We start from the raw sequence: 10,625 nt of genomic DNA, 5'->3' as shown, positions 1-10,625 counted from the left end.
TCTGTTTATAAAGTCTTTATTGCTGATATTTGGAAACCGTTTGACTGACAGCAGAAGTTCAGGAGTCTTCAGAAGAATCACTAACCTACAAGAATAACATTTCAACTTCAATAATAGGCGGGATGTAAATGTCCTGATCATCTGGTTAGACTTTAATTTGTGATAATGACCGGTGGCTGACTTTACATTATCCCTTTAAAAATTGTATGACATGGTTCATGTTAGTTTATCATAGTATGATGATCAATAATTACCATCCATTTGGTCTTCTTGCCATCATCCTGCTAAACCTGAAAGAATAAACAGATTTAGTTGATCTGCAGTGTGTGTCAGTCTGAGTTTTTGATTGCGATCACATCACCTTAATCACACCGGCGAACAGCAGAACATGCGCGCATCATTGAAAGCGGTGTCGTCTCCACTTCCCTGTGAATCTTCTACCAGTGTCTGGATGCCGCAGATTCCTTTTCCAAGACACTTTGGACTCCAGAAGCCCCATTCGCCCCAGTCTGTGCCGTCACCCTCCAGCACATTACCGTCAGTGCAGAGAAACCTGGAAAAAATTCAGATGTGACAATATTATGATAAAATATGTAACTGTGCTGTTGGATTGAATGTCAGTCACATGATCACCTGCAGCCGACGGCCTAATCACTGCAATCTTGAACAGCAGCACGACTGCGAGTGTGATATTAACTAAACTGAGTTAGTTTATGGGGAAAACTGAGTCCTTAAAATAGTCAAATAAAACCAGGTGCTATAAGTCATAACATCCCTTTCCCACACACTCACCTGATGTTGTTTGCGGCCGTATCATCTCCATCTCCTTGGGAAGATTCAACTCTCAGCCGGAAAGATGTCAAGACTCCAGAAGCACACCATTTGATATCGGTCCACTCACCCCAGCTGAAGAAAACACACAAAGAGGTTGCCTGATCAAATCAATTGTTTGTCAAAAAAAAAAAAAAAAAAAAAAACTTAAACACTTAATGCAAGATTGGTTAATAGAGTCCATTACCCTCCTACACTGGACTCAATTGTGGTGTATTCTGATGGTCCTTTGGACAGATCAATACAGTGAAGACGAATCCCGTTGAGCGCTGTATCATCACCATCAATTGGTCTTTCCACCTTAAAACATTTATGCATTTGGCAGACGCGATCATTCAAAGCAACTAACATTGCATTTCAAGGTACACATTTACATTATCATCAGTTCTAGCTTTCCCTGGAAAATGAACCCATGACATTGGCGTTGCAAGCACCAACACTCTACTGTGTGAGCTACAGGAAAGCAATGACACATCAAAAAACAACAAGACACTCTTCCATTTGAAAAAGTAAATAACCCAACACTTAGTAACAGTTATCTTCATGCTCTTTAGTATTACACAGACACTTAAATCTTAAGCAGTTGCAGTTAAGTGGAGTAACCTAGAATCAAATGACAAACAGCAACTCCACAGTTTTGAACCTTTGAAGCTCTTCCACCCCATTAGCAAAATAGAGTCAATGCCCAACTTACCCTCAGACTAAACCCTGCGGCGAACTTTCCACTTGGACACATGTCCTTAGGCCCCCACGATCCCCACTTCATCCCATTCGACACCGTCAGCTCAGATGCGTAAGCTCAGATGCGTAAGCTAAGCTATAGCTGAATGGACTTTCTGCAGATGTAACGCTCACATGCCCAATAATGGCTAGCAGGGAAAACATAATGGAAAAGAAGCGATGCATTGCTACAGCACTGGCCTGAATACTGACAGTTAGATTAATTTCTTGGTAGACTATCTGCAGAGAATGACAGAGCAGAGACAATATAGTACCATCACATTCTCAAGTTTATTAAGGACGAAGCCTCATATTTATACACAAGATTAAGCAGAATCATCCATTCCATCCAATCATAATACTCAAACCTATTAAGATCAACCCCTACCATATGTGGCATATTAAGAAATGATGTTTTATTAACAAAGTTCCAGAGGAGCACGTTCAGATAATTAAACCTAATTAAACACCTGTGGAGCACATTCAGATAATCAAACCAATCAACGAGTTAAGAGGTGTATATATATACATACACAGCAGATAATCACGCTTTGAGTCAAAGCTATAGGAGTCGTCAACTCTGGGCTTATTGTCTTTCACTTGGGGTTTCTTTTTCTCAGCTCTAGGCATCGCAGATTTAAGGCTTGTTCGACTTGAACCGGCGCTGCACAGACCGATCGGTTTATAACATCAAAGTACCGCGAGAGTGATTCAAAAGCATAAGTAGCCGTGTGCTCTCTAATTGCTCTCGCGGTACTTTGATGTCATAAACCGATCGGTCTGTGCAGCGCTGGTTCAAGTCGAACAAGCCTTTAATGACGTATCAGGCCTACTACGCTACTGTATTTTCATATTGGTCATTATGGTGGTGCTTGGAGAGCCAAATATTTTCTGAGGTGGTACTTGGTGTACAAAGTTTGAGAACCACTGATTTAGATGATTTAACGAGTTTAGACAATTCTACCTCTCCTATTGCAACGAAGGAATGGAATTTTTCCTCAGGGAGACTACAATGCACTGCCTGATGTGATACTGTAGTAGACACTTGCATAGTTATAAATTTCTCTCTAATATTATCAGTCTTGTAAGTAAAGAAGTTCATAAAGTCATTTCTGCTATGCTCTTTGGAAACTTCAGAAGTAAAAGCTTTTATTTCTTGTCAATTTAGCCACTGTATCAAATAAATACCTAGGGTTGTGTTTTTTCTCCTAAGAGAGTCGAAAAATAAGAATGTCTATCATTTTTAAGTCCTCTCTGTATGCAATCGAGCTCTCTTTCCATGAAATGCGAAATACCTCTAGTTTTGTTTTCTTCCAGTTGCGCTCCATTTTTCTGGCTGCTCTCTTAAGGGCCCGAGTGTGCTCGTTGTACCACGGCGTTGGATTATTTTCTTTAATCTTCTTTAAGCGCGACGGAGCAACTGTGTCTAAAGTGCTGGAAAAGAGAGAGTTAAAAGTTTCTGACGTAATATCGAGTTCTTCTAAGCTATCTGGGATGCTGAGATGATGAAACTGATCAGGAAGATTATTGATAAAGCAATCTTTAGTTGCAGAAGTTATCTAACACATAACACGGAGTCGGCTTTGCAGCCTTGGCTAAATGAAGTTTACACGAGACTAGATAATGATCTGAGATGTCATCGCTCTGCTGCAGAATTTCAACGGCATCAACATCTATTCCATGTGATAATATTAGATCTAAATTATGATTACGAAAATGAGTGGGGTCAGAGTTCAGAATATCTCTAAATGCCAATCCCAATTCATCAGTGTCGGATTGTATCTCCTTTGGGACAGAGAAAGCTCAATATGGATTATTGAATTTTTAATAAAGAAATTGTGTATGAAATGTTTTCATTTGAAATATGCACAGCTTAAATATACAACCATGTTGAATTTCAGCCCCCAAAAATGGAAGCCCTGAAAATACTATGCATTAAAATGCAAGCACTGTTAATTGGATGCTCCCTCTTTTTATTATTATTATTTTTTATTATATTATTTTACTTCCATATTAATCATAAAGCTGTTGCTACGGCACAGAATCTGCCCTATTACTTAATGGACAGTCAGGAGTAAAATTAGAATAAATTGTAAGTATTTCTGTAATTATTTCTCTTTTCTCTTGCCTCCCTCACATTCTCTCTGCATTCATTAAGTATTTTTAAAGATAACATAAAATCAATAAAAATAAAAAGCTTTGTAAACATGTTTGTGAGGGATGGCTGCTTGTGTTCGTGAAAGACAGCGAGGGGCGGGGCTTGATTGTGAATGACAGCGAGGGGCGGGGCTTGATTGTGACTGACAGCGAGGGGCGGGGCCTGTGCTGCGCTGATTGATTGAATCAAACAGCTGAGAACGCGCGTGTGATTGTGAAGACAGAGGGAAAGCAGCAGATGCAGTGAAATAAACAGCAGCACATTAAAATATTAACCGATGAAGAAGAAAGATTCTGGGGCTAACAGATGAAACACGACGAATGTGTGTGTGTTGAAGTCGATGATGGTGTGATGAAGAACGAGGACGCCTGACATTTTCGTTTCTCTGTGTCAACTGATGAACTCAGTGCTCGAGGCTGAAAGGGAATACGCGTTTCTCACGGGTTTTATTTCCAGCGCCTTTTATTTGTTGATGTTTGACCTCGTTTATTAATCGCCCGACTACACTGAAGACTAAAGGGGATATAGCCATTTTAAAGAGCTCGAAGAGGAGTAATTGTGCGACCCTTCACTGTGTGAATCAGCTGCAGGAGCCGAGATGTGACATTTCCCACACGCGTATTCAAACATCTCTCATAGAGGACGCTTTTAGCGAGAAAGGTACGTGTACAGATCAGATATACTGTAATAATCACATCAGATATAGGCTATTGACATTACAAGAGCTGTTTTCAGGCAGGTTTCATCAAATGTCGTTGCTTATTTGGATTCGAATATCGTGTGTGTGTGTGTTTATCTATGAAATCAAATCGTTCAAACATTAACGTTCCATTGGTCGTTTTAATGTGATTTATTTATGCAAAAATTACATAACGATTCATAAGATGACTTTGTGGAATAGAGGTGTATAAATATGAACAAATAATCTTGATTTCCCCTGACAGGCATACCATCAATATAAGAATGATTTTTTTTATTATTCATCTGCATTAATAAATAGTGTATACAGTTATACGGCAGTATTATCATATTGCTTAATGCGACGATGCGTGATTATGTGACATGAGGAAAATGGGATCTGAAATCTAAAGCAAATTCAGGATTGAACATTTTAAATATTATTACCCAAATTAATTAGGATATGTCCATGGATTAAAAACTAGCCACATATTAATGTTATAGCTAATAGCAGAAGCTGGAAAGCATTCATATCCAACCACAAGAGCTTGTGTGATTTTGGGGTGTTTTTCTCTCTCTCTCCCTTTCTGCATTTCATTTGAGCATCCATGTTTAGTGTGCATCTGAAGATTTATCATCATCATCCTCATCCTCATCCTGAGCTTAAAAACTTCCCTCTGCAGGCAATGGACCCTTTTCTAAAAGATGAAGTTGATCACATTAATCCTGCATCTGTGGTTCAGCTCTGACTGATTCCCCTTCAACTACAACTACACACAACATCTCTACACACTCACCCTTATTTATAGCACACATACACATCTCAAAATAAATCTTAACATTTAGAAATGAGTACAGAAAATAAGCCTGGGATATCAGTTGCAGACTGGTTTATTATTTTTTTGCACAATCCAGAAAACAGGAATAATAGGCTTTCTTTGAAACATTTATTATGAATAAATTGTTTATTTGGTTGCATTTCATAGTGTTACTGAATTTAATAATCCGCTAGTGCTGGGCAGTAAACCGCTTTTAATTATGCATACTGTATGTATTTTTTAAATCTCCATGCTCTGTAATAATTGCTGTTTTTTTATATGGTTTAATTAACATGCAATTTAGGGTATATTTCTTTTTAAAAGAATGTTTACATGAGAATGCTAAGAAGAAACATGTAGCTTATTCATAAAAAGCTACAATCAATATTTTTCTGCCTCGTATGCCACATTAGTTTGCAATAGCACGTTTTTACAAACACTCAAAAGTGCTTTAAAGTGAGTTTTTGAGTAAGAGCATCTATACTCATGATGCTAAATGTGGTTATGATGCACCTGTTGCGATTCTGTATGTATTTTGGCAGATGGATTTCATGCAAGGCCCTAAGAAAATGTTTTGTTTTGAAAGGGAATGTTAAATGTTAAAATGTTAGCATAGCAATGTTAAACAGCAATGTTAAAGCTGTTGGCATAGCATATCTATTTTCTGTTTTTACTGCATTTTAAAAATGGGTTACATTCTGCATGCTTCATATATTGTCTTTTCTTATTATAATTTTTTTTAAATTCATTCTACATACAGTGCACAAAATACGAACAAGTTAAATGATAAAAATATGGAAATGCATACATATGTATGACCATAAGATACACATACACCACTGTACCATACATTGCTGGACAAATAAACATGACTAGACAAAAACAACAAATACACATACTCTAAACATCTCATTTATCCGGATTATATGCATTATTTCATGTTTCATGATCATCCATCCAGGAACTTTAGAAGAGGCTCCATATTTTTTAATTTTTGTGAGCCAAGCAAACCTGATATGACATTACAAACCATTACAGACCTATATAAAGGCAGAAAACCATGCAAAGAGACAAAACTACTTTGAAACCACCGGAGTCTTAAAAAATACAGTTTCAGGTTTTTGGTGATACCGCCCAGCACTAACTATCACTGGAGAAAGTTACAGGTGCATATTTTCATATCACTTGCCTAGTAGTGGTTATGAATGACATTCACTGACGTTTCATGTCGCTGACATCTAAAAATGTAAAAATAAACATTCTAGGGGGAAAGATATTTTTAAATGTGCATAAAATGCATGATGTAAAAGCGAAACAACCACTGATTTTCCATCTGGTATTCCCACACATTACATTGAATCAATGGGAAATCGTCTGATTTCAATGAGAAAACATTACATTATGAGTCTGTGTGTTTAGATCTGAAGTCTCCCTGTATGTTCGTACTATGCAAACATCCTAAGCATGTAAATGGTTGTTTGTTTGACCTCCTGGGAGCCAGGAATAGACGTTTGTCCTTGACATTATATGTTAGGGAATTTCTCTGACACCGCACATGTCACAGTTTTCAGAGACACCAAATGTTTGGAGGTTTCCCCGTGAAAACAACTTCTCCTTGGTCTTTAAAAATGACTGACATTCATTTAGTGATCAAAGTCTCATGGAAATATGATTATATATTGTAATTATCATTTAAATCTGAATACTTTTCCAATGTTATTTCATAAATCAACATCTCAGGAAAACGTTATGGGGTTTCAAATTAAAATATGACTTTCTGTTACAGGACAGGGCATTGATTTCATACACGTCCACTGTGGAAACACCAGGACTCACAGCTTGTTCATCAGACACAAGAAGTGAATAGGGAAATTATAATTATGCATCAATATTCCTATGAAATATTAGATGATATTATTAAAATGTTGCCAGTTATTACTTCCATTATTGCACTTTTTTTTAGTACAAGTTGCCCCCTGAACACATTAATATGCAAATTAGATACAGTGTATGATACGTTGTATTGAATGGGACAACACATTTATGGCCATTTTACCCACATATTGCAGAAAGTAAAATGGTGTACCATTATATCTTTCATAACATCATCTTTATGCAAAGTTTGGTTACAAAAAATCCTGAAACCTAAAAATGTAATGAAATTGTTTTTACCTATACATGTAAATTCATGTCATTTTTATTTTTTTTAAACATCTGAGTCCTGGTGTCACTACACACAGCATAACATATGAATAAAATATAATTTTTCAAAAATTATTAATTTTTTACTATTTTTTTCTTATGTTCTAAACATTGTGATGACGTGATAAAATACTACATTCAAATAACTTTTTTTTTTTTCATGAATTACCCCTGCTTATTAAAAAGTTACGTTCATATTTGAATCAGATTGGCGTCGGACGAGACCATAACACGATTACAAATCTCATAATGCTCGTTCTGGAGTGAATGAATGCAGATATAAGCTCTGTATGGCGTACAGAATCACTGTGCTGGTGTGATTATGTTGTGTTGTACGGTATTGTACAGTAACTGTAAATTATTTAACTATCATTTCATTAACAGCATAAACTGCATTTTGAAGCAGTTAAGATAAAGACTTTATGTTGGGAAAATTAATATCTTAATTCAGCAAAATATGCCTATAACACTGAGCAAGATGATATATTTTTTAATACAATATAATGCAATGTAGCAACAAAGGCTTGTATTGTAATATTTATTGTATATTTGAATCAGTTTCTGCTAATAATCCCAGCTGTATGTTCATGTTTAAGAGCATTCGTACATCGTGAGAATTTAAAATTTTGGGTGAGCCATCCCTTTAATGATCTCTATATATCACTTGAAAAGACCGTAAGCATTACAGACAACGCCCGAGTAGCAATTAATTTACAGAAATATCCTACAAAAACGAGTTCTGTGCAACTGAACCGGTTCTGTCAGTCAGTAATGCTGTCTGTGGGTGGGGAACATCATTATGGTGCTGGGACTCTCCCAGTGCTTCTCCACCTGCTGGCACTTCACATCGCAGTGAGCAAACCAGTCATATATGTATATTTAGATCAGTGGAAACATGGCAGCGATCCACAAGTGTTCACGGGACCGTTCAGACGGGCGTGTGAGGAAACTTAGACTGAAGTTAACAGTGCTCAGTTGTTTCCCATGGTTCCCTGGACCATTCCCAGTTTGTTTGTGTCGAGTAGCCTTGATTTAATGTGAAAAGCTTTGTTTGAACTATAGGGTTCACTTCTCTGAGTATTATGTGCACTTGCACTGACTTCAGCCCATTAATAGTCGCTCAAAGTTGCTTTTATCAACTGTGTCACGTCAGCAGCCACTCTTGCTGGAAATCAATCAGTGGGATCATGTTGCTTTGTGGCTGCTGGTGTGAACAAGCCTTCACTCAAACTAGAATAAGGGAAGGGAACACACTTAGGTTATGTGTCCACACAGTGACGTGACATCATTGACGAGATATGCAAATGAGCGATAGAAACCCAATCAGGTCACAGGATGATTCCCACACCTAAATCTGCCACTGGTCTGGATGAAACCAAGCTGTGACTGGGCAAAATAATCCCACCCATACAATACTTGATCCAGAATCGGGGTTGGGTCGCGATGAGCATGCAGGACTCGTCAGTGAATTAAAGTTTGTGCGTCACCAGACATGTAAGAAGCCCTTTTTCTTTCTTTCTTTCTTTCTTTCTTTCTTTCTTTCTTTCTTTCTTTCTTTCTTTCTTTCTTTCTTTCTATAGCACTGCTAAATGCAACCGAGGTTGCCCAAAGTGCTTCACATTAAAATAAAAAATAATAAAAGTATCAAACATACATAGTAACAAATCTTACGCCACAGACACCACATATACCACATTGAAATGGCCTATTATAAGCGGTCAGTGATAAATGGGCCTTGAGCAGGTTCTCAAAAACTGATATAGATTTAGCATATCTAATAGGTAAAGGCAGCTCATTCCATAATCTCGGTCCCATAACAGCGAAAGCGCGATCGCCTTTATGTAGGCGTTTGGTCCTTGGTATGACAAGAAGTTTTTGATTTTCTGAGCGCAATGATCTCTGGGGATTATGAGGAATCAAAAGGTTTGCAAGGTACACGGGGGCCTGATTATTTAGTGATTTATATAGAAACATTAAAATCTTGTATTTGACTATTAAGATGAACAGGGAGCCAGCGCAAATTAGCTAAAATCGGAGTAATGGATTCGTATTTCTTAGTCCTCTTTAACAGCCTCACTGCAGCATTTTGCACTGATTGTAAACGGGCCAGGGATGCGGCAGAAATGCCACAATAGAGGGAGTTGCAGAAATCGAGACGTGATATCACAAAAGTATGAATAATCTTTTCGAAATCTACATTAGATAGGAAAGGTTTCGTTTTTGCTAGGAGACCCAAATTATAAAAACAAGCACGTACTTTGTGTTTCTCCATTTTTAGGTTATCATCTATTTGGATGCCTAAATCTCATACCGACGTTTTACAGAAAGGTGCCAATGGGCTTGCATCTAGGAGGGCCTTAGTGGGGTCATTTAGCTGGCCAAACACAATGACCTCTGTTTTGTCCTTGTTTAACATTAAAGGGGAGGGGGGGGGGGGGGGGGGTGAAATGCTCATTTTCACTCAATCTCCTGTTAATCTTGAGTACCTATAGAGTAGTATGTTTTGTCCTTGTTTAACATTAAAAAATTTTGCCATCCAGTTTTTAACATAATTTAAGCAAGCTAAAAGACAATCCAAAGATTTTGTCGGGTGTCTTAGTGGTAAATACAGTTGAGTGTCATCGGCGAAACAGTGGAATGATACCCAGGGGGAGCAAGTACAAAGAAAAAAGTGTTGGAGAGAGAACAGACCCTTGCGGTACACCCCAAGGAAGGCATCTTTTAGTGGAGGTCGAATTTCCATACTTGACTGAAAAATATCTATCTCTTACAAAGGATCTAAACCATTTCAGAACTGTAAATGTTCTGAAATGGTTTTTAGCCACTGGACAGCTTAATGTTTTGCTGGGTTAGAACCCATTGGTTAGATCAAACTTTTTTAATAAAGAAGTAAATAATAGCTGTAATTGTAGGCTTTTAATTTGAAAAGTGATTTGGTAAGCGAGCCATTCTTGTTCATAAGACATTTTCTTGCTAATAATGGAGAAATACTGTGCCTGAAAGTAATGTGAACATTCAATTTAATTGTAAGTGAATATCTTAGTCACCCTGTGTTAGAAATCCAGCTGTTAATGGTGTTTTTGATATGCTTTAAGACAAACCATGTGCAAATTCATAAGCCAACACCAATAATGAGTATTTTCTCCTTAAAACTGCTGTAAAAAATATCTGTCTCAAAAACATGGTTTGAAATCGCCGGTGTTTCCTGGTATATTTTT

The 10,625-nt window shown here is 37.4% G+C and overlaps 2 protein-coding genes across 3 annotated transcripts in view; one reads left to right on the top strand and one right to left on the bottom strand.

Annotated features, from left to right (window-relative positions):
• Window positions 1-366: 366 nt before the first annotated feature.
• On the bottom strand, window positions 367-1,567 carry LOC307171820 (vitelline membrane outer layer protein 1 homolog; the record flags this gene model as incomplete). The annotated part of the gene is made up of 4 exons (XM_079893683.1): window positions 367-553; window positions 793-906; window positions 1,019-1,131; window positions 1,526-1,567. The coding sequence occupies 4 exons, from the start codon at window positions 1,565-1,567 to the stop codon at window positions 367-369; spliced, it is 456 nt and encodes a 151-aa protein (XP_079749809.1).
• A 2,286-nt stretch (window positions 1,568-3,853) lies between these two features.
• gprc5ba (G protein-coupled receptor, class C, group 5, member Ba) overlaps window positions 3,854-10,625 on the top strand; it is a 46,609-nt gene continuing 39,837 nt past the window's right edge. Inside the window, exon 1 of one of the 2 annotated variants that reach the window (XM_079892148.1) lies at window positions 3,854-4,369. The gene's annotated coding sequence lies outside the window, so the exon portion shown is untranslated. The remainder of the gene's footprint in view (window positions 4,370-10,625) is intronic. The other variant, XM_079892147.1, reaches the window with a different exon arrangement.

This window comes from Squalius cephalus, assembly GCF_949319135.1.
Source record: "Squalius cephalus genome assembly, chromosome: 1".
Classification (NCBI taxonomy): Eukaryota; Metazoa; Chordata; class Actinopteri; order Cypriniformes; family Leuciscidae; genus Squalius; species Squalius cephalus.
Note: the sequence above shows the minus strand (reverse complement) of the source record. Positions and strands in the feature narration are given on the sequence as shown.